General features: G+C 40.6%; 1 protein-coding gene across 1 annotated transcript in view; it reads right to left on the bottom strand.

The window, feature by feature from the left end:
- Window positions 1–23,706, bottom strand: part of COL12A1 (collagen type XII alpha 1 chain) — a 122,180-nt gene that overhangs the window by 34,113 nt on the left and 64,361 nt on the right. Inside the window, exons 28-47 of the mRNA XM_023517274.1 lie at window positions 22,821–22,960; window positions 22,429–22,561; window positions 22,295–22,321; window positions 21,408–21,550; window positions 18,480–18,609; window positions 17,960–18,099; window positions 17,448–17,577; window positions 15,949–16,091; window positions 14,806–14,935; window positions 14,029–14,171; window positions 12,214–12,343; window positions 10,124–10,243; window positions 8,605–8,751; window positions 7,589–7,705; window positions 7,286–7,432; window positions 6,665–6,739; window positions 4,713–4,852; window positions 2,663–2,786; window positions 2,348–2,491; window positions 534–698 (exon numbers count right to left, since the gene is read on the bottom strand). Coding sequence (XP_023373042.1) covers window positions 534–698; window positions 2,348–2,491; window positions 2,663–2,786; window positions 4,713–4,852; window positions 6,665–6,739; window positions 7,286–7,432; window positions 7,589–7,705; window positions 8,605–8,751; window positions 10,124–10,243; window positions 12,214–12,343; window positions 14,029–14,171; window positions 14,806–14,935; window positions 15,949–16,091; window positions 17,448–17,577; window positions 17,960–18,099; window positions 18,480–18,609; window positions 21,408–21,550; window positions 22,295–22,321; window positions 22,429–22,561; window positions 22,821–22,960 — 2,568 coding nt within the window. The remainder of the gene's footprint in view (window positions 1–533; window positions 699–2,347; window positions 2,492–2,662; window positions 2,787–4,712; window positions 4,853–6,664; window positions 6,740–7,285; window positions 7,433–7,588; window positions 7,706–8,604; window positions 8,752–10,123; window positions 10,244–12,213; window positions 12,344–14,028; window positions 14,172–14,805; window positions 14,936–15,948; window positions 16,092–17,447; window positions 17,578–17,959; window positions 18,100–18,479; window positions 18,610–21,407; window positions 21,551–22,294; window positions 22,322–22,428; window positions 22,562–22,820; window positions 22,961–23,706) is intronic.

Genomic DNA, 23,706 nt, shown 5'->3' with positions numbered 1-23,706 from the left:
ATAACGCGATACCCTAGAAATTGGTGCTAATAAAGGGGGAAGAGGATAAACGGGCTTAAATAATCAACCTTTGGTCCTTCACTGTAGTTTAAAAGCTGAACTTGAAAATCGAAGCCCAAACAACCAACGGGAACCAAATGAATTTCTGTGGAGCACACACACAGGCCAGTTTGCCCAGGGATTTCTCAAAGCGTGGATGTTGACAGAGCAAATACCAATTGATTACTAATGGGGAAAACCTTCATTTCACAGAAATGCTTCTGTGCTGAAAATGAATTCAGTCCAATGCCACAGGCATGGGGGGTGCAAGGAAGGGTATATTAGAACAGTTTATTTCCATCTAAGGAAATTACATCTTCCAGGCTAAAAATGGGTTCCTGACAAGTGCACGTTAAGCGTGATCTCAATGATTCATCAGGTCCTCAAGTGATTTCCCAGGATCTATTTATGCACAGACTTGACAGAGAATTTTCTACTTGGTGGTTATTTTTCAAAACAAGGGAGGTCACGGATCCATGTCAACCTTGACTTACTTGAAGTGGCGGTTTCACAAACAAACGTAATAAGGTTGTCCTCAATCTTCTCAAAAGATTCGAAGTCATCCACAATGAAGACGTGCCGTTCGCTGGGTTTGCTGGCAATGTTGGCAAGCTCATTATAGTCAACGTCGGCCACACCAACTACGAAGACGCTGAACCCTGCAGAGAACAGGAGAGAGAAGGAATCCCAGGCCCCTTCTTCTGCCCTTTACGGTTTGAACAATTCAAAATAAAATCTTATCCTATACCATGCTTAAGCATATGCAACAAGTTCATTTATGTGACATGAACTCTTTAATGAAAAGGTCTTCCTGTTCTCTGGCTGATAAAATTCAATTAACTGGATTTCCTAAAATAAACTCTTAACAATTAGAAGATGAAGAGGTGAGTAAAAAGACTTCATAAGATGCTCAGGGTCTTCCACACATCCAGTCCTGACAGACACATGAATTCTGCAGCCATTAATACATTAGGTTTAGGTGGCTCAGAAGCCAAGAATGGGCTCATTTTAAAATTTGAATTCTTTTATTTTTTATTTTTTTTTTTTAGAGACAGAGTTTCACTTTATCACCCTCAGTACAATGCCATGTGTCACAGCTCACAGCAACCTCCAACTCCTGGGCTTAGGTGATTCTCTTGCCTCAGCCTCATGAGCAGCTGGGACTACAGGTGCCCGCCACAACACACAGCTATTTTTTGTTGCAGTTTGGCCGGGGCCAGGTTTGAACCTGCCACCCTCAGTATGTGGGGCCAGCACCCTACCCACTGAGCCACAGGTGCCGCCCTAAAATTTGAATTCTTGAAACTGATTTCCTCAGCAAACTCAGGCCCCAAAGCAGCACTTTGGTCCCATGGGAAATGGAAACTACAATTTCCACTGGCAACAGACTTTCCTTTATTTAGGCTATTACAAACAAACAAATCTTTCACTCCAAAAGCTTAATTTGACATCAGGAAAAAACAGGCTACATAACAAATTAAAATATAATCAGCTATAAATAAGGTAACTTGAACATCAAGTATTCATAATCCCAGTTTAAGTCAGCTAGGAACCCAAAATATGCAGAAATATGCTTAAGGTTCATAACATAATGGCAATAAATTACAAAAGATCAGAACAAAGACCACTGTTGAGGAAAGGCAACATGACTCAGCACCCGTCATGAGTTATAATTTTAGACAAAGAGCCGTGTTTGTGCAAATGACAAGTCTGTGTAAGGAACTTCACTGCGAGATGACGCACAGCATTGGATGTGGGCTAGAAAGATCTAGTTTCATCTCTAATAATCCTGAGTAACTAATCTCAAGGTCGGTGTTACTAGGAGGCTCTCCGCATGTTTGACTGGCAAGATCTACCCCTGACAGTCTCCCCGAGACCTGGTGTCTCCTGTGCAGGGTCCCTCTCAGCGGGCTGCATCAGGTCTGTGTCTGCGTGGATGTTCTGAACTAAAGGCTTCCCCACACCTCTCCCTGTGCAGAAACCAGTATCAGACGTGTCTGGTGTGGCAGGAGGCCTGCTCCAGGATTATCCCATCATCATGGCTTTCTACAGCCTTCCAGCTACTCCGGGAAACTTGGCTTACCCCTGAGTCACATCTTACTTATATAAAGAATACACCATGGCATTTTTGAGCAATTCCCAAGCCATCCCATATCAAATATAAACTAGAACTACAAGAGTACAGAGTACAGAGTAAAATAGTGACCACAAAGTGAAATTAGCAATTCTGTCCTCAGCAGTCATTGCTGAACACTTACTGATAAAGCTGTCAAGACAGGGAGCACTCTCCAAGGCATGATGGGCTTACCAGACTGCTGGATGACCAGCGCCGCCTTCTTGACCTCGTCCTGTGATCGGCCATCTGTGACCACTACCAACACCTTGGGGACATTCTTCCTCATGCCACTCTCCCAGGTCAAGACCTTCTCCTTGATGAACGTGAGGGCCTTGCCTACAGAGTCAGCACAGAACACGTTAGTGCCACATTTCTGGGAATTCCCCAAATGCCGTTAGCCATGCCCGTCTGATGAGAGTGTGGTCGGGAGCGGGAGACGATACGCTCAGTCCGACCACTCCAAATGCTTCGGGCAGTGAGGGCCTCCACGTTCCGTGGTAACTGTACCTGTTCTTGTGTTTCCTCCTCTGTACCTAATATTCTGGAGGGCCCCGAGGGCCAGGGCCTTGTCATTGTATGTGTTCAGCTTGAACTCAGACTTGACCTCATCACTGTACTGCACAAACGAAACCTGAAAGGCAATGTGGTGTGACGTAAGCACACGTCCTCTCATCACACGTTTCAATCTCTGAGTGACTCATCTAGCTGCAGGAGGAGAAAATAACGTGTCTCAGACCTGATGGAATATTAGAAGCTAATATTAGGACTCTGACTGCCGTTGTCTCTTTAATGAAATTGTCATAGTTGGCATTAATAATGAAAACACACTGTATTCATACGGGGCTTTTCTCTGGCATGTGGAAGACGATGGGTAAATCTCTGAGGAGTGGTGAGGTCCCACGATGAGAAACGAGAACGCACCATCTCAAAACCAAACGTCGGTTGAACAGGGGGCTCTGAGCCAGCTGCTCCTTCTCACTGACTACAGCTGTTTCTTCTTCATGGTAACATAAAAATGTCATGTGGTTGATAATAATCAGCAGTCATCACAAACTCAGTTAAAATGTGATTGAGTGGGAAAAGTACAGACTTTGTATTTAGGATTCACTGGGCTCATTTCTAGCTCCGCCAATCAGTAGCTGTGTGATAACAGGCAAGTACTCTCGTTTCCTTATCAGGAAAAGGGAGATTACTGTATTTACCTTCTAGAGTTGTTTAAAGGCCTAATCATCCTGTATACAAAGTAACTGGTACAAAGAAGTTACTAAAATCCAGGAGCTACTTTTTATTAGAAATCCTAATTTCTAAAGGGACAAAGAACACCTTGGTTGTTGACACATTAAATTAAGAATATAACTAAGCTGAATTTTTACCCTTCTAGGGCTGGAACAATGTCTGCAGGATTATTTGAAATTTAGCTTACAGTATTGCAAAAAGTACTATTCCATAAAAGAGGATGTAGTTTATTTGTGAAATTATTTGTGGTTTATTTCAAAATCTCTTATTCTCGTAATGCCTCTAAGATGCCACAGTGAAGTATAAACTGCAAAAAAAATAAGAGGAAAATTCACCAAAAGGAATAGGGAAGAAAAGAGGAGAATTTTTAAAAGAAAAGAAAAAGATACTCTTGCTTCAAGTAGTTGATGATTTGGATAGAAGGTTACACAAGTAATGACAGTATAAAGTAACAGTTGGTATAACATCAATATAGACAAAGTATATCCAGGGTACAGACTACCTATCGTCATTAGGGAGCCTCTCCAGAAAGGGTAAAATTTGAAGTGCATCTTCAAGATGACAGAATACAAGAAATAGACATTAAGAGCTTGAATCAGATTCCTAAAGGGATCTGCGAATGTCACCCAAAATAGAGTGACTGGATCCAAGTGTTCATCAGTTCATGGGTATGTCTGGATGGTGATGGAGAGTCTCAAATTTACAGGCAGTTTGGGGTTAAACGATGACTTATTCTTTGAGGTCTCTCATGGAAATATAAACTTCTCTAAGTACTCTAGCACAACAAATACATTTGGACTGATTCCACAGCAAGATAATTGGTAGTCATCACTTTAGGAAAACAAATGAAATACCATTTGGGTCAATAATGAACATTCTTCAGGTCAAGATAACAGCTGCCAAGTAATGACAGAGAGGCAGGAGGTCCTACCCACCCACGCCAGTCACTTTTCATCACTGAATCTTCGAACTCCACAGAGCATGACAATCACAATGCATTGAACGTCCAGAACTTTGGACGACCTCTCTTGAAAATGTATCACTGTTGGAAGTTTTAAGCAGGAAGTTAAAGTCAGAATCCTCTAAAATCTCCAACAGGAATATCAGCTAGCCAAAGATAAAAACTAGAGGAATACTTATTTTTCTATTTATTTATCATTTATACCCAATTCCTTCCTAAAAAGACATATGTAGAGGAGGAAATAACAAATAGTAAAAGTCAAAACATAGTTCATATTGAAGGCTGTCTACTTAAAAAGGGACGTTCAGAAGAAATTGCAGGACATTACACGTGAGCAGCCACTGGGGGGATAACACTCACCTGAATCCCAGCAGGGCTGATTTCGTCAAAGCCTCCCACGGTATTGAAAATGAATTTTACAACTTTGTTAAAATTATCATCTCCAATACTCCAGGAGGCATCAGTCAAGAACACAATATCTGCCTTGGCACCTTTGCAAACTGGAAAAAAAAACAAAGCCGAGGAAGTCCTGAATCTCATGAATTCTTCCATTTAAATGAAATTACATAATTGAAAAATGTAGTATAATGTTTTGCATTTCAAAGTGTGAGTCGGCATCAACACTACTGCCTGAGAGAGTGTCAGAAATATAGAATCTCGGGTCCTACCCTAGACTTTCTGAATCAGAACAAGCAAGAAGTAGTTAGATACCCAGGTGACTCATACACACAATAAATTTAAGGAGCACTGGTCTAACGACCCTCCATTTCTGCTCTGGAATTACGGTATTTATTAAGATCCATTATATGCAAAGATATGATCTTGCCTCATAGAACATTTCAAGTAGCTGCAAATAACAAATGAAGGAGGGAAATCAAGTGAAAAGCTATGATATCCAAACTAAAGGAAAGCTATCAGTAGGGGTAAAGATTTTGAACATAAGTATTAAACATTTTGAGCAAATAAGTTGTTTTTTAATTTTAAATTAGGCCGTGAAATAATATATGTGGAGGAAGAGTAGAAAATAAGGTAAAAAATAAAATCTTTAATTTAAATCCCTAGACTTGAAGACTAAAAACAAAACAAAATTAACAAAAGTCTACTTTACAAGAACTTAACACATGGAATGTATAACAAGAGTGAGGCGGCACCTGTGGCTCAAAGGAGTAGGGCGCCAGCCCCATATACCAGAGGTGGTGAATTCAAACCCAGCCCTGGCCAAAAAAAAAAAAAGAGTGAACCCTACCGTAAAAAAAAAGAGGGACCCCAACAGTAAACTGGACTTCAGATGATTATAAAATGCCAACATAGGTTCAAGTATAACAAATGCAGCACTCTGGTGTGGGATATGAAGTGGGGGAAGTTACACTTGTATGAGGGGAAGGGGCATTTTTGAGAGATGGAACATTTCTGTACTCTCCTCAGTTTTGCTATGAACCTAAAACTATTCTAGAAGATAAAGCCTACTTTTTAAAAGACCCTATTTTTAATCTAAGGTTGTTTATTAAATTTGTTCCGTTAGTCTAATTTAAAGAAATCCATTATTGCCTTACCCTATAACAGTACACTTTTTAATTTTACTGATATAAGAGGTTTAATAAAGTTGCAACATTCTAGATACGTCTAAGATGAAAGAAAAGTATATTTGAAATCTAGATCCTTCTAAAATGAAAGAAAAACATATTTGAAATCTGTTTCCTATTAAATGCTGGAAGCAGAATATGGGAAAAAAGAATAATCCAATAGTTAATTAGCTTAAACTTAATTTGATAAAGTGTTAAAGAACTGTCCCCAAGATACTGACAGATCAGCCTTAATAGATCGGTAAGTCGTCTTACCAATTGGCGGAAGGTGACAATTATGTTTCAGACTTTGGTGAATGGAAATTTTTTTAGCTTTGTGTAATCCAGGGCGCTTCTTAGGTCAGAAGCCAGGCATTCCAAAGCTAACAGCCTCAGGGGTTAGGCTGCAGATAGAGCCAAGAGGGTTCAAAATGCTTCTGGATGCCAGCAGTCAGCAGAAAAAATGCCCGCCATGTGACTGTGGACTACGGAAGGTATTACTGGGCCTTCATCTTCAAAATTGAGGAAACAGTTCCAGCAGAATGAAGAGCTGGAATAATTTATGACTGATTTTATTTACTCTAAATTGTGCCCAGAGAAGAAGAGGGACAAATTACCAGTAATCTTTTCTTTCGATCTAAAAACTCTTCAGCAGGAATAATAAATCAGAAACATGCTCTATTCATGGAACACAAATAAGAAATCTACAAATCCCTGTTAGTGGACTGATGGCTCCTCAGCTGTACTCACCGTCCCGGGCTGGCGGAATGGTGGGAGGGGGAGGCGGTGTGGGGGGCTGGGTAGGGGCTTCTGTTGGCTTGACAGCTAGAATTTAAAAACCACAATTAGAAAAATGCGACGTGCATAATTCATATCCCAGAAAGTAAATTTTAAGAGCAATTTAAGTCCTGGATAACAAATCAAGTCTTAGACAATAAGACTCCAGCATCATGGGCGCTGGCACCCAGGGGATTCTGGGTGCCATCCAAATCCCGTGCTGTTGGTAGGTTGGTGGCCATTCCAACCAGCTACCACTACAGGCAGCAAAGCAAAGATGCAAAGGGAGAATGTAAGGTCTTCAAGGGGGGTCAACTGAGTGAAAACCACTAAGATGGCCACATATGCACCTCTTCATGCTACCTGGACCCCTTCGTCCCTCATATAGCCCTGAAAGTCTCCCCAACCCTGTAGCAGGGACCACCTAGAATTGATACAGAAAAAGGTCCTGAACCAGCCTTAGACTCCAGGAACCTGCCATCATCCCATCATTATTGCTGCCCAGAAGGGGTCACTGAAGTCTCCCACACCGAGAGCATTCTAGTCTGAAGGCTGAAGGCCTACAGAGACTTTCCAGTTCCCTCCAAAACTTACTAGTATGTTCTTTAACAAGAACACCCGGTCCCTCAAGATTCGGTGTCTGCACAAAAACAGTGACGCCATAATCGGTCTCTGGTGACAGGCCAGTGAAGCAGTGACTGGTTTCAGATCCCCGCACTGTGATTTCCTGTCCTCTGGTTCCTGATGATGTCAACGAAGGAAAACGCCAGTGTCATCATCAATTATATTAAACGAGATTTTGAGTTATCATTTTTATAAGCAAAATGACATCTTCTTTTCTAGAGTCTAAAATGTTCCCACTGCATTCTCCAGTTCATCTTCTCTTTACACACGTACCATCTGCAGGGCTTAGTTTTAGCCTGTAGGACGTGGCTGCCCGGTGAGGTGACCAGCGGACGCAGAATGTATCCCACCCGATCTGGTACGTTTTCAGATCTGTTACGTTTAAATATACTACAAAATGAAGAAAGAAACAAGTAGATTTACTTTGTAAATAAAGGCCCAAAGAAAGGCATACTTTTGATCATAATACAACTTTCAAATTTTCGCTATGGCTGGCTGAAAAATAACATGTCTAAAATCATGATATGTTTTCTTATAAGACATATACGTGAAGCATATATGAAAATGTGGTACAGCCAAAACAGACCTTCCTTTCCATCACAGATTTTCAAGGAAAGGATATTCCACATAGGCCCTCCCACAACTATGAATGTCAAAAGTGTCTCATGGTAAAGAATAAGAAATCTTCTGAAAGGCCATCTTCTAAGTCCTTCAATAATTATCAAAGCATTTGGTGACAACAGAATTTATCTGAGGGCCAAATCAGTAATCATGATTCAAAAGTTAAATCAATAAGCTCAAGTAATATATAGCTAAATATCAATGTCAAGAAAAACTAAATCATATCACAGATCTAATTTTATAGGACATTCATGAAATTTCTGTAACTTTTTCTTTAAAATGAAAATATAATATTTTATCATTATAATATAATATTTTATCATTTCTGTTTTGTTTCTAGTCCTTATCTTAAATATTGTTACTGTTATTAAGCTTTAAGCCTTTTTAATTTTGTGAAGGCAATAAGTGGAAACCTAATAAATACATGTATATGTGAAAAATAAGTAAAAAATAAATAAACATCACTTCCTTATCATATACATTTTTATATAGTCAGTTATATAACTGATTCACTTACATAGATATTTTGCCTAACTGGACACAAAATGGCCTGCCTACGTAATACTGAGGAAACATTCATACGTTCAGAAAAAGTGAAATTAAAATGGGCTGACCTGGTCATCTGTACTATACTTTTTCTTACAATCATGAAAAGATCCATGACTCACATGTGGTGCCTTGATCTGTCAGGGGGACACTGAGTCCAGAGTCATACTGAGCATAAACATTCACATCATAGGTGGTGCTGGGATTGAGATTGTGTAAAGTGTATGATGTCAGTTCTCCAACAAAGGCTTCCATGGGCTCATTGGAACCTTTAATAAGAATCACATACACAGAAATACACTGTCAGTACCCTCAAGTTTTCCTTAAAATTAACGATCTTAATCATAGTCAGGTGGAAGTTACGAACAGCTTTAATTCCGTAGCCCTCCTGCGCTTGTTCACTATAGCACACACTGTTCATATGGTTAATATAAAACTGCAAGCAGACACTGAATTCTTCCCTCTCTTACTCTTAAAGCATAGCACAGTACCTAGAATATAGTAGGTATATAATCAGCATTCCTTTGGTGAATAAATTCTTGAGACTCTTTTCTAAGCCCTGCTTTGCTGGCATAGTGTTTTACATATAATAAGAGTTCAATTAACACTTTGATTTGTTGTAGAAATTATCTAAGATCTGTTTTGTACCTGATTCCACATAGTTTGGTTGCTAAAAGTCTTCAGTTACAGGCTGGGTGTGGTGGCTCACACCTGTGATCCTAGCTCTCTGAGAGGCCGAGGCAGGAGGATCCCTTGAGCTCAGGAATTCAAGACCAGCCTGAGCAAGAGCAAGACCTCATCTCTACTAAAAATGGAAAAAACTAGCTGGGCGTAGTGGTGAGCACCTGTAGTCCCAGCTGCTCAGGAGGGTGAGGCAACATGATCTCTTGAGCTCAAGAGTGTTGAGCTATAATGCCACAGCACTCTACCCAAGATAACAGTGTGCCACTCTCTCAAAAAAATAATAATAATTAAAATTTTTAAAATGTCGTTAGTTACCAGCTCCCTTTTCTTCTCTAAAGTCTTTTCCTATTTCTTATACAGATTCACAATTTCCTTTCTCTTGTCATATCTCCTTCATTTCATACTCTTGCTGAAGGCCTGGAAGATGCCCTAGAAAATTTAGTATACAGCATTTTTCTTCCAATTTTGCCATACATATAAATAGAATATAGAAATAAAACTAGCAAATCATTTAATCAAGATGATATTGATTTACATGCAAATGTCAACAGAAATTTGAAAGCAACCTGCCATGAATAAACTATAGGACGTAAAATCTATGGCCCAAATAAAATAACACCTGGACAGAAAAGGAAAAATACAGAAGTTAATATAGATTAAATATGCATTATTTCACGATCATAATATATGGAGTGCATGAAGACAGCATCTTTGTGTGATTTTATGGACCAGGTCATACTTTCCAATCACAAAATTTAATAAGAATCTCATCTCCATCCATAATAGCAATGGCACTTTAGACCATTATTTCCAGAAACATTACATCTGATGAGAAGAGACTTTTTGTGATAACAGAACCATCAGGAGAATCCAATAGTGAGATATGTAAGGAGAGAACACCCTCGTATGTAAAGAGCCCTCCAAAAGCATTTCTATGACGATAAGGTGCTTCCTTACCCACTGGCTTGTACACAATTTTATATCCAAGAACTGGAGAAGGTGACGGATCCCAGGACACTCTGAATCTCGTATACCATTCGTCAGAGATGTGTATGTTCTGAGGAGGAAGCAGTCCCACTGAAAACAAACATGGGCCACGTGACTGACTTTTGCTGCACACGGGGAGAGCACAGAACTTTAAGAGTATTGATAGGGCAGCCCAGTCCTCCAGAAAACAAAAGGCATGGGAGCATTCAACAAAAGCTTAGCAGTTGGCCAAATTCAAACAGCAATTCCAGCAGACTCAAGACTGTTGATTTTCTCAACAGCCTCCTTAGCAGAAGGAAAGATCCAGAGCTGGTATGTACTATGGCCCAGAATTACAAAAAGTAAAAAAAGAGAGAGATCGCAGGCCACTTTTAGAATGTCACAGATGACAAACTGTTACAACCAAGGAGAGCTGGAGACCACAGGGGCATGCAGATTATTTGAGGACTGTTTTCTTTATCTGTAGTGTCTCATTTCATGAATGACCTTTTTTTCTTTCTTTTTGTTTGTTTGTTTGTTTGCTCATCAGCTTTCATTAATGCTTGTGTATTTACCATGGCCCAAGACAACTCTTACTCTTCTAATTAATGGCAGAAAAGAAAGTTGGACACCCTGATTCTAGTCCAATCATTTTATCATACGCATATGATTTGCCCAAGACCACATGACTAGCTAATCATTCAAGCAAGGTACTTTCCCCACACCACTCTATCTTTCACCAAAATAACCTTAAAGCTCCAGAGGTACTGCCCCCAAACCTCCTACTTAGAAACTCCATGGTATTCAATTAGAATATTAAGTAGTCACTAAGATTATTATTCATAGTATTGCATAAATAACTAATCCAACTTGAAAAACTTTTTTTCACAAGAGAAACTAGACATGGCTGTGGCTCTGCTGGGAAAATTCAAGATCTAGCAAAGCTTTTTTTTTTATATTTTGATAAACACAAAATTCTGAAATATCCCATTTCCCCAGAGAAGCATCAAATTACATTTTAAAATCTATAAGAAAGTGAAAAAAGGGAAGTTTTTAAATCATCTTGAGTCATCAGATTGAGTTTCCACTGACTCAGTTCTGTGGATAATAATAGATTCCTGACCTCGAGAGACTGAGCTGAATAACTCCAGTCCTGCTTTTCTCATACAAGCTTTTAAATGTTAACCTCTCCCCAAATCTGTAATGTTGTCAAGATCATTTAAGCACAAAAAGAGTTTGAGCAAGTGAATGTAGAAAGGAACGTGAAATCATGTTACCTAAGTAGATTTTTGCTGAATGAAGTGGAAAAGACCAATGCCAGTGTTTATCAGCAGGCGAACTCAGACTTAGGGCTCACCCTGCCTTCATGCTAAGCCACTGGCTCTTAGCTGTGGCTGCACATTAGCTAGAATATCAGTAGGTCCGTCCCACACCTCACACTGGTTGCATCAGCATCTTTGGGAGTGGTACCCAGGCATAAGCATGTTTACAGCTGCTCAGGTAATTCAATGAACAAGCAAATTAGAGAATCTTTAAATCATAAGAAATTACCAACAGCATAGAGTTTAAAAGGGAGAACTGAACATTGATAATTCTTCGCAAGTTTCTTGATGACAATAAAAATATCTATTTTTTAAAAAGCCAAATTTGTAGAAAGATGATTGCTAATCATCTTGCTGCTATATTTATGGCTGAAGACTGAATCACAACGGCACATTTTTCACTGATACTATGTTAACTCAACAGCGATGGCCTTAACTGATACCACACAAACTAAAATACTATTCAGAGAATATGCAATCATTTAAAGAAAAAAAGTGAAACATTCTCAAGCAAAGAAAAATATGCAGATTCAGGTCTTTTTCATCTCTTATTTCAACCTTTAAAAAGTTAGAAACAAATGCTTTTCTCATGTTATTTTGACAAAATATCTAATATAAATGTAATGCGATATTAGTGTAGTATGTGAGCTGCATTGGCAAAGAAGAAATTTAATAATTCTAAAAGGCATAAGAAGCAACATTAAAATCTTGACAATTCAAAGCAAAAAAAAAGGGGGGGGGAAGGTATGAAACACTTACCAGTTCTTCCATTTCCTACTAGATGGCCGCCATCACCATCTTCATACACAGCAATAACAGTGATTTTATACGGAGTATCAGATTGCAGAGGCTGAAGTATTACATTGTTCCTTCTGCCTGGGACTGTGGTCTACAGAGGAAGTTAAATTACAAATTTATTACCCTCTAGAGGACTTTTAGATCAAAAGACAATATTCTTTTATGTATTCCCATAAACGGTAATAGTTCCTTTATATTTTCTTTCTGTTGCACAATACTCGTGGCAAGGCACACCATCTATGCTGCTTCTGTGCAGCTTGGGAGAATGGTTTTAGACTCAGACCCGGGCTCAAATCCCAGATCAGCCACTTAGCAGCTATGGGACTGAATATCTCTGAAGGCAACAGTGAGGATTAAAGGCAATTGCACCTACAACACCTCAGCATCGCCCAGACAGCTCTGTCCTCCATCCCCCATCATTATGCATCACACTTCTGTGCACAGATGTGCACCCAGCACCTGCTGAGGACCAGGCGTGGCACCAACGGCTGGAAATCCACTGGTGAGCAAAAACAAACTCAGCTTCTGCCCTCAACAATGTCAGCTTGGCTGATACGAATTAGATGGGAAAGATGGAAAAAGGGAAATGAAGACTACACTCAACTATGTCCTCCAGAGGAAATGAACCAGACATCTCCCAATCTCTCCTGCAAACCTGTGCTTCACCTCTATGAATAACATGCATCAGCTATGCTGGCGAGTCTCAGCCTGGAGTCCCATAACTACAAAGGAGAAATCGTACTTTGGATGCTTTCAGAAAGCAAAGGGAAACTGCATATTCATCCACAGAGAGGCTGAACAAACAGTAACTGTGAGCTTCTCCGCTTTGGCAAACTAACCATTGTAGTACAGTTTATCTCTTTGTGATCAGAAACTATAATTGCCAGTTACACGTGTTTCTTATTAATTAAAATGGAGGCTTAAATAAAGGTTACTCTATCAAGTTTAAATAGATGAGATATTTCATCACATGAGGTTCATGGTGGGGGAGAAATGATCTAAAAAGATGTATGTGGTAAAAGATGGCAAACCACAGACCTTACTCCTTTACAATCAGCATTTTGTATAATCTCCCATGAATCTATTATTGCTGTTAACCAATACATTTCAAATCAACTATACACAGTGAGGGCTATGGGCTTTGATGGAGCCACCAGAACCTGGTGTCTGGTTTTGGAGAGACAAAGTAGCCACTCAAAAAGTCGGCATCTAACAGAAGAGAAGATGTGTATTGATTCTAAAACTACAGTGCACCATAAAACGTCACATTTGGAGAGAAAAGAGAAATCAATTAGCCCTGGAGTCTTTAAGGGAGACTTTGTAGAGGAATGAGAGTTGAAGAAAGGGTCGGATTTGGATAATAATATTATGTGAACATTAACTTGGATATTCCAGAATAGTAGGTATCATGCATGTATTTCACCAGAGTTAGTTTCTATGGTATACTTGGGTAGCTGCAAATGTGCAGGCAATCATGACATATGATGGTTTTTCTATCTGGCTTTAGAATAAAAATGAGATCGCTTCTCGGCCTTTTGGCTAAGATCAAGTATAGAATAAAAATGAGCCCATAGACATAGCTTCTGTGTGGTGTGAGAGGCCAGACTAGGGACATTTTGCTGGTCTCAACATCATGGCAGAGAAAGTCATAAAATGCCACTGTCTCAGGAAAGTCCAGCACCAGCTCTAGTCACAACATACTTCTAAAGGTGAAGTTTAACTTCCCCTGCAACAGCCAGGATTTAAAATCGTGCCAAGGCCGAGTGTGAGACTTACATATTCATCAATGGGGTCACCAACAGTCGGGGAATAGATGATCCTGTACTGCCGAACCGGCCCATCAGCGTGGTCCCAGGTGACAGAGAGGCTGTTGGTCGTCTCCCCAGACACTCTCAGGTTCCGTGGTCCACTCCGTGGTACTAAATAAATAAAATTCAGCAGAGTGTGATTCCTGTCTGTAAGCGGGTTCCCGATGGGATGAAGGAAGCTGCTTTCAGGTGTTCCCCCATTCACCACGATCTTTACTGTTTTTATGATAAAAGGCACATCTTCTACGGTTTTAAAGTGAAATCATAAACAGTATAACGTGCTCAGAGCTACATCACATGCTGAACTTTCAGCGACCCAGAACTAGATGTAACCCTAAACACACCGACTAGGAAAAAACGGGGATTCTTTCAACCTCCATAACCACGTCCACTGAGTGAAACACAGAGGCCAAGCCCTCCATTTCCAAAGTGCACATGAGGGAGAGGATTCACCCCTGGGCAGAGGACAGAAGGAAGTTCCTCCTCGATTTAGGTCCCAGACGAGAAAATGACTGAATGAAAGTCACTGGGCGCAAAGCACAGCCATGGACCCAAAGCTCAGCCTGGACCGTGGATGTGCAGAAGCCCAGCAGAACCGCAGGCAGAGTCCACCCCACCTGCACTCAGGGGAAAAGCTCTCTGCACCCTCCCTCTCCACTGACCTCCCACCCTCTTGCACTCGCACTCGGAGGGGCCCTGCCAATCTAGCTACAGGAAAGGGATGGAGAAAGGATTTCTGCCTCACGCGTTCGGCCCTGGGCAGGGCTGGGATTCCCCTCTCCGTCGGAGTAGACAGCCACAATGTCCACAGAGTAGAGGGTATCCGGGGTCAGCCGTTCCAGGTGCACTGAGCGGCTATTTCCTGGCACCACGATCTGCGGGGGGATGGGGAGAGGCCAAATTCTGCCTGATGACAACCTGAATGCTTGCCAAGTCTTTGGTTAGTTAGCACAGTAATATATATAATAGAAGATTGAGCCGGGACACATCAGAAGCCGTGAGACGTACCCAGACTAATATCCTTAGATGCAATTTATTCTCACGAATTCCCTAAGAGAAATTAGTTCATCCTTGACCCTTAGCTTCAATTATCTCAACTTATGTTTACAACGAAGATTCTTAAATACAATATCTAGGGCTCATGCTATTTACCAAAAGAACAGACTGCATGTTATAGGCCCGTAGGAGACGCGTTCCCAGACTGGAGGGGAGAGTGTTTGTGTTGAGATGAAGACTCCATGCAATGGATAAGGGTAAGGTTGTCAGATTATGTCCTGCCACACACAGGGACATGAAAATCAAACAAACAAAAAAAGGATTGCTTATCATTTGTTTGTTTTTTGTCTTTGCTTATGTTTGCAAAGACTTGGAAGTTAAACTAATTTATAAATGTACTTTTCCTTAGGAAAGCACTATCCTAGTTTCTGGATACTTTTACTCTCCTTATTCAGATTAATAATTTTCGATTTTTAAATTGTTAATCTACTTACAAAACTAGGGAGCGTTGTGAAGTAAAGATGGGTTGGGCAATCCGTAAGAGCCAGTGAAGGTAAACTTGAAGATATTTTCAAAGCAAAGACATTTGCATTTTACAACAAAAACCCATATTGATAAGCTCTGACAACAATGCACATTTATTACTGGGGTTTTTAACTCATACAGGTAATTTACATTTTTCCCAAGATACGCTTTTTATTCTACATTCTACTCGTTTTATTCTAACCCTATAATTGATACATCTACCTTAATGCATCAAGAACAATGATTTAAGTTCGAGACACGGGCATGTTTGTTTGTGGCTTGTGTTCTCCCAGGCTGCCGAGCATGACAGAAACAGGCAACTCCCACATTCACCAGGAAACGCAGCTTCCATGACAAAATTACTTACAGATTCCGAGGGTCTCGTGCCAGCCACAGGGGAATACTTAATACTGTACTGCTGCACAGGCCCGGGCGCGGGGTCCCAGCGGACATCCAGGCTGTTGGGTGTTGGATTGTACACCTGGACATTTCTTGCCAGCCCTCTCACCACTGAGGAAATGAAAGCCAACGTCTATTTTTTAAATCTATTTAAGAGTCAAAATTTTCTTATCCCTTTTCCAGAACTGACATTCCAAAATAGGATAAAACACTACTACTGCCCTTAAAAAAACCTCAATTACCTACACGAAAGCTGATTAAAACTCTCCAAACCCAAATGTAGTAAAAATCAGCAACTACTGCTTTTGTCTACAGGGAAGCAACATTGTTTTTAATAAAAAAAAAAAAAAAAAAAGGCTGGTAAAAACAGTAGAACTGGATTGGCTGTAAAGGGAGGGACATGAGATGAGGAGAAATAAATAGGAAAAGGAACTTTGTTTTCCAACATAGGTTAATGGAGGGAGGGAGAAGAAAAATTGCCAGAGTCAGGCTTCTGAGTAAAACTGACAACAGCTATGGACGGAGTGCGTCTAACTCAGTCAGCGGATCCCATCGTTCAGCCCTTCTCCACTCAACCAATAGCTACGCTACGCTTTCTGTGATTAGGAGAAAAAGCAAGGGCCGTGCCTGTGGCTCAAAGGAGTATAGGGTGCTGGCCCCATATGCCAGAGGTGGTGGGTTCAAACCCAGCCCCTGGCCAAAAACTGCAAAAAAAAAAAAAAAGAGAGAGAGAAAGCAAAAGGAGGTAGAAATAGTTCTCAGTTAACTGTCCCTGTAGATTTTTAGAAAAATCTACAAATTAATTCTACATACTAACCTCAAACTCTAATTTAGACAATAATACCACCTCCCTAGACCCCTAATCCTTTACTGAAGGAAGACATCCAGGCTTGCTCTCTGTTAACCATCAGTCAGTATATTTTTATACAAAATATATCAAAAGAAATATAGCAAAAGAAATCTTTATAAATCTGCACAAGTTCTTTAAGCGAAACTTCAAAAAATTGTAAATCCACTCTAAGCTGGTTTCTCAAATAAAAGCACTGATTTTTAAGACCAAAAAAGCCCTCCAGCAAACCAGAGCAATGTGCAACCAAGTCATGTGATGAACAGATTTCCAAAATTCACACCATGAAAGCCAATTACAAGTGTCACTTCATATGACTTATAAGGCACAAAGTAAAACTCAATGAATTTCTGTCAGTGAAAGAGAATGTCTCAAGTAGCAGCTCTTTCACAACTCCTGAGACTATCATTTCGGAAGAAGAATGCCATTATGAAAGAGTCATCTAACATACCAAAAGGCTAACACTAGGTAATGTTTGGGAGATGAACGATTGATAATTTTTGTGCTTTTGATTCCGTCATTCTGAATTTTCCTAACTTTCTTTAATGAGCCCATATGGTCTGCATAATGAAAAGCAAAATTTATGACAAAAACATTGATGTTTCAGCTTTTTTACTTACAAGTCCTTCCCGTATCCGACGTGCGGCCCCCGTCGCTGTCGGCATAAACAGGAACTACCGTGACGGTGTATGCAGTATCCGGCTGCAGGTTCCTAAGAATGGCATAATTGGTATTCCCAGGGATTGGTACCTAAAGATTTTAATAAAACAGAAAGCATTTGATTTGAAAATTTACAAAAGAAATAATATCTCAAACCATACAATACCAGTTCAAGACTAAGTCAAGAAGCGAGCTCTGTAACATTGGGATGTGATGTGTTTTTCTGTCCCTACACTCCCTGATTCTCCCTCTCTAGAACTCCCTGGAACAGCCACTTCCTCCTGCCCCAATCCCACCCCCTCTCTGCTACCTAGGCTCAAAGGCACCAACTATTTACCCTCTGCTGAGTCCTATTAAAGGAATATGAACTTCTTCAACTCTAAAGGGAATTGATTCACACTTCAGTTCAACTTTTAAATCACTTGGCTATAGTTTAAACAAACTATCATTTTTCACTATAGGAAATAGTTACCAGTTCCTCTGGACCACCTGCTGTCGGGGCATAGAAGAGCTTGTACTGCCAAGGAGCTCCCTCCGCGTGGTCCCAGCGGACATTCAAGGTGCTGGTGGAAGGGTCGTACACTCTTAAGTTCCTCACGGTGTTCAGAGGTTCTGAAACGCACAGAGGTCACATCACAGTATCGTCCTACCAACCAAGCACTCATGAAACACAGGTTCATTAACATCTCCCAGGCACCCCACAAACGTTTGTGGAATCAAGGACGGACACACAGTCTCCTTCGGTCAGGTGCGTGTGCCTCACCTATCCAGAAGACACTTGGCCTCAGAGGACATTTTTACCCTAGGAAGGAATAAAGTCTTTCTCCATAAACAGATAATTCCCAGCTAGGATGTTAAAAACAATACCATTTTTAAAATGAGTTTTTAAAAATCAGTAAAACTTTGCATCGCCCCAGTTTTCCGAGATAAAGATGGGGTTCCACTATACAACAGTGATTTACAGTAGCTACAGGAACTCTGGCTTCACTTACTGGTCTTTCCTCGTCCCGTCATCCGTCCTCCTTCACCGTCGGGGTAGAGAGAGGACACAGTGACTGTGTAAGGCGTGTCCGGCTTCAGTTTCTGTAGGACCACACTGTTCTGTCGTCCTCCTATTGTGGTCTTGGGTAAAACAGATCTTGATGAGTCTTATTAGCCTTGTTCTTTCCATCTCACTAACGAGTTACAAAAAGTGCTTTCTCCAGGGGAGCCATGTGAGACCCACGCCTAGTTCTGCCATCATCCCACAGAGAAAGCTTAAAATATATCTCATGGTATAATTTCAAATGTGAAATATGCACCTCACATCATAAAAAGGATTCCAAGCTTTAAACTGGTGACCTCAAAAAGATATTTCAACTTGCTAGCTGCCGGCACTGCAAAATTTCATCCAAAACACATTTCACAGCACTCTTCAAAAAAAAGGCATTAATCATAAGTAGGTTACAAAGAGACTTTAAGATACCGAAGAATTGCATAATTTCAGTCTCCACACCATTCCGTATGACTCTGACTTTTTCCCAGATGTTTTCTATTTGCTTTAGAAGCACATTAAAATGATTCAGCAAAAGATCTAAAGCTCTTGGTGTTTCCCCCAAAACACTGTCACTCTGACAGCATCAGCTGTGTAAGGCTACATGACCAGATGCTTTGCCAGGCCACATTCAAGCAGGGGTTCCCTGGTGTCTCCATGATACTAGCCTAGTGGTATGAAACTTTTCAATTGCCTCCAGTTATGGAGTTTGAAGTTTTTATTCATTGCTTAAGGCCATCTAGCTATCTTGTTGAAAGAAAATTTGTATGATTTGTTAATAGTCTACCGAATTCAGATGTTTATGCCATACTAATTAAAATCGCAGGAAAATGGCACACTGCCCACATGAGCCATGTAGATGGCTGGAAGTGCTAGTACACACCAGATGTTTCCAACTTAGCACCCATCCACTCAGGCGGTCTGAATGCCAGAGAAAACCTCTGTGAATCACTGTAGTTATCCCCAATAGGAGCAAATTGAGCTGCAGTGGCTGATTTTAATAAATTTCATATGTGAGGATATGAGAGAAAAGAATCAATGTTACTAGAAGCCCTTTTTATAAAAATCTGATACATAACGAGCCTGAAAGCATCTGCTCCAGAGAATTAGTCTTATGAGTAAGCAGAGAGGTATCTACCTACTTCTTCCACCTAACTCTCCAAAAAAAGCTAGCATTAGGGATTAATGCCCTTCATGATTTCATTGACTATCACGAAAATGCATGTACCCATAAGAATAATAAACTCTCAGAGGTTTAATGCTTTCCAGAGGATAAGCTCTATGAGGCTTTTTCTAATGATAACAAACAGTTAAAGGCCAGTAAAAGAAGCAGTTAGAGCATCAGTGCCACCGAGAAGGCATATACTAAGGCCCAGGCTCATGTCCTTCATAGTTTTACAGAAATCTGGCCTGGCATAGAAAAAAAGATCTTTTCTGAAATCAATTAAAATATCAGTCCATCTGTAATCCTAGCCTCTGGGAAGCCAAGGCAGGTGGATCTCCTGAGTTCAAGAGTTTAAGACCAGGTTGAGCAAGAGAGAAACCCCATCTCTACTAAAAATTGAAAAAACAGCTGGGCATTGGGGTGGGTGCCTGGTTGTCACAGCTACTCAGGAGGCTGAGACAAGGGGATCACTTGAGCACCAGAGTTTGAGGTTGCTATGAGCTAGGACATCACAGCACTCTGCCTAGGGTAACAGAGTGAGACCCTGTCTCAAAAAAAAAAAAAAAATCAGGCCATCTAATTTGTTTTATCTTATTTTTATGTAAGCATCAATTGATTACAGTTGATATTTGGTTTATTATTGATAATCAATTTAACTAAAATAGATGAAGTTCCTAGTCTAAAACATCACCCTACCTAAGACTTGGGCTATGGAAACTTCAGTAGACCAGGTCAAAAGTCACACCATGGATGGGACAGTCTCTGATTCAGCTAAGCACACTTACAAGGTACTATCAGAGACCTTTAAACACAGTGCTTGAACCACTGCCAGCCTCTCCCCTGCCAACACCTCTAAACTGGTAAAAGACAGGACCCAAGGTTAATAATGTATGTGTCTCTAAAGCTATATAAGTAAATACTATGTACAAAAAAGTCAACCAAATTATGGACCTCACCAATATTGAAATTATTGAAATAAATCTGAAGGCGAGTCCTATCTGTGTAAAAAACCATGGCACTTCCTGATGTAGGACAATACCCACAGTTTCAGTCACAACCTTCACAAAGCTGGAGAAAGACCAAAGACAGACAACTAAAGTCTGCAGGGCAAATGGACAAAGGCCCCATTAAATAAGGGGCGAGTGGGAAGGTGAAGATGCAGGGTGGGTTTACAGTCCTTCGGTCTTTCTTGGGTACCTCCATTTATTTGGATAATATAAAAATGATAATATAAAAATAGCATGAATTAGGTGAATAGGCTTCCGGATCTGTTCCAGATACAGAACATACCTTATGCTATACAAAAAATGGAGGAAACAATGGAATAAGTAAAAGAAAATAAACTTTATAAGTAAATTTAGCAAACTTTCAGTGCTTAAGTTAAAGGGATGTTATAAATATCTATGTAGATTCAACAACTATCTAGATAGCCTCATGGATAACCTGGCCCTAATAGTTCTTAAGTGAAATCTGGGTTCAGGGAAACATGTGCCCAATGCTTTGACGTTGTTACGAAGAGCGACTGTCATCTCCTGTGAGAGCATCTGCTGATCCCCAGGATGGTGCTTTGATGAAACGATGGATAGAATCTGATGATTTCATCCAGTACAGATAACTCTACACCCCTTAAAATACGGGTGTGACTGACTAAACTTTGAGAGGGGGAAGAATTGGGGGGAAATGGGGTGAATTTATCATTACAGTTTCTATAAAACAAATTACCGTTTGTTCATTGCCTTCCCCCGACGAAGGCTGATAAATGATTCTGTATTTCTGCACGCGGCCACTGGCAGGATCCCACTTCAGAGTTAGGCTGTTGGATGTGGCATTGTACACCTGAAGGTTTCGGGGGCCACTTTTAGGAGCTGAAAGAATATTGTGGAAAAAACAGAGTAAGAACACAGAACAATGTTTCCCCCCTCAAAAAAAAAAAATATATATATATATATATACACAGTTCCCATGAAAATCAAGAGAATTATATACTTCTAGGTGGAAAGTTAAATTTGACCCCTTAATAAACAAGGCCATTGAATCTTAAATGGCTCCTTAGTATGGAATGAATGTTTGCATCCTTCCCCAAATGATATATTGAAGGTCTAACCCCCAATATGAGAGCATTTAAAGATGGGGTCTTTGGGGGGAAATTAGGGTTAGCTGAAGCCGTGGGAGTGGGATGGGTCCTTCTGAGGGGAGACATGAGGAAGGGTGTTCTCTTCCCCTCCACGTGAGATGACACAGTGAGAGAGCGGAAAGGGAGGCCGCCCCACAACCCCGCAGATGACACCGCGGTCTCACACTCCCCAGCCTGCAGCATTAGCAGCATATAAATTTCCGATGTTCAAGCTGTCCAGGCTGACATCTTATCATGGAAATCCGAGTTGATTAATACACTTGTCAGCAAGTATCAGCAAAGCAAAGCTTTTCCAAAAAGGACTATTTAAAAGAGATTTAAAAGAGGCCAAAGGACACCTTACAATTTAAAAGCAGAAGGACTAATGTACTCGGAGCCTTTCACATTGTGCGTGTAGCATTTTCCCTCATTTATCTATCCATCCAGACATTTAGCATTTGTTCATTCAACAGTGCAAGTTAAAGTGAATTCTTACGTAGTGTTGTTATGGGTATCAAACGAGCTAAAAGAAAACAGAAATGGGGGAAATGTTACTAATGCAGCCTTAGCTCTATTTTTGTTTAAATTCACTTTAAAATATCAAGGCCCCGGTTGAAAACTGAAACCTACGTGTCCGCTCCCTGCCCGTCAGGTCACCGCTCTCCGACTCGTCGGGATAGATGGCAGTGACGGAGACTTCATACAGAGTGTTGGGGTTCAGGTTTTCAAATACCAAAGTATTTTCATCTCCATTTAAGATGGTCTTGAAAAAGAGGACAGAGACATATCCACACAAAATTGAGCCTCCACTGACATCATATACACTCAACAGCGGTTTGTCCATATCATTTCAGATATATGTTCCTCCCCCCACTCTGAAGAATGCCACAAGCTAAAGTGTCATCAGGAGGAAAGGATGGCTATCTAGTAACAGAAGGAATACACATCTGAAATAAACTTCCCTGTAATGAAAAGGGGCAGGCGGGGGGGAGGCCGGGGGGAGAGAAGAGAGTTCACACTACCTCCATCTTATCTGAGCTCCCTGCAGGTGCCCACGTTATCCTGTAGAGGGACACGTCTGATGCTCCATGATCCCAAGTTCCTCGGAAACTCTCTGGCGTTACGTCAGTAATCCTCAGGTTTGTCGGGGCTGGCACAGGTCCTAAGAGGACAAAAAAGCAAGACTAAGTTTTTGCGTGTGAGCTACGAACTTATCAAAGTAGAACTGCCTTGTTGCATTTTAATGGACATGGAAAACTGATGAAGTACATTGCTCAGAGCTAAATACTTCACCAAATCAGTTCATTTGAAAAATAAACATAACGTGGAGCTCTGGAAATTGTATTCTTTGGATACCATAAGTTAGTATTGACATTCTATTAAAGTAATTATTTTTAATGTTTTTAATGATTATTTTTTAAAGGTACCATTTAGTACTATTCTTCTAACCCAGTGGTTTCTAACTTTTTTGTGACTCCAAATTTTTGAGAATCTAATGCAGACCGGGCACTCTTTCTCACAATAACACACAAAGCACAAACTCTGGCACATAGAGCTGACAGACCTTCTCCAGGAGGTCTCCAGTGACCCGGAGACACACATGGGCCTGGGGTAAGAGGCCTCTTTCTCACCCCAAAATGTCATGAAGTAAATATGCTGCTATATTCTACACCCGAGATGATGCCCAAGGAAAAAGTCAAGTACATTTGTTCTTCAAAATCTATTGTTATGATATCCAAAAGGAGCTTCATTTTTATTTTCTTTAAATACACATTTCACTGCTGTTCCCAAATGAGTGTCTACCTTGCTTTAAACAACGTAAAAGCAGCATTCCCTGTTAGGACTGGCACATGCATTGCACCTGACCACTGACTGGCACATGCTGTCCTGACCACACAGTGAGGGACT

The sequence above is a fragment of the Otolemur garnettii genome, unplaced genomic scaffold (assembly GCF_000181295.1).
Source record: "Otolemur garnettii isolate 467f Iridium unplaced genomic scaffold, OtoGar3 scaffold00107, whole genome shotgun sequence".
NCBI classification, from domain to species: domain Eukaryota; kingdom Metazoa; phylum Chordata; class Mammalia; order Primates; family Galagidae; genus Otolemur; species Otolemur garnettii.
The sequence above is the reverse complement of the archived record's forward strand: the minus strand, read 5'-3'. Positions and strand labels throughout refer to the sequence as shown.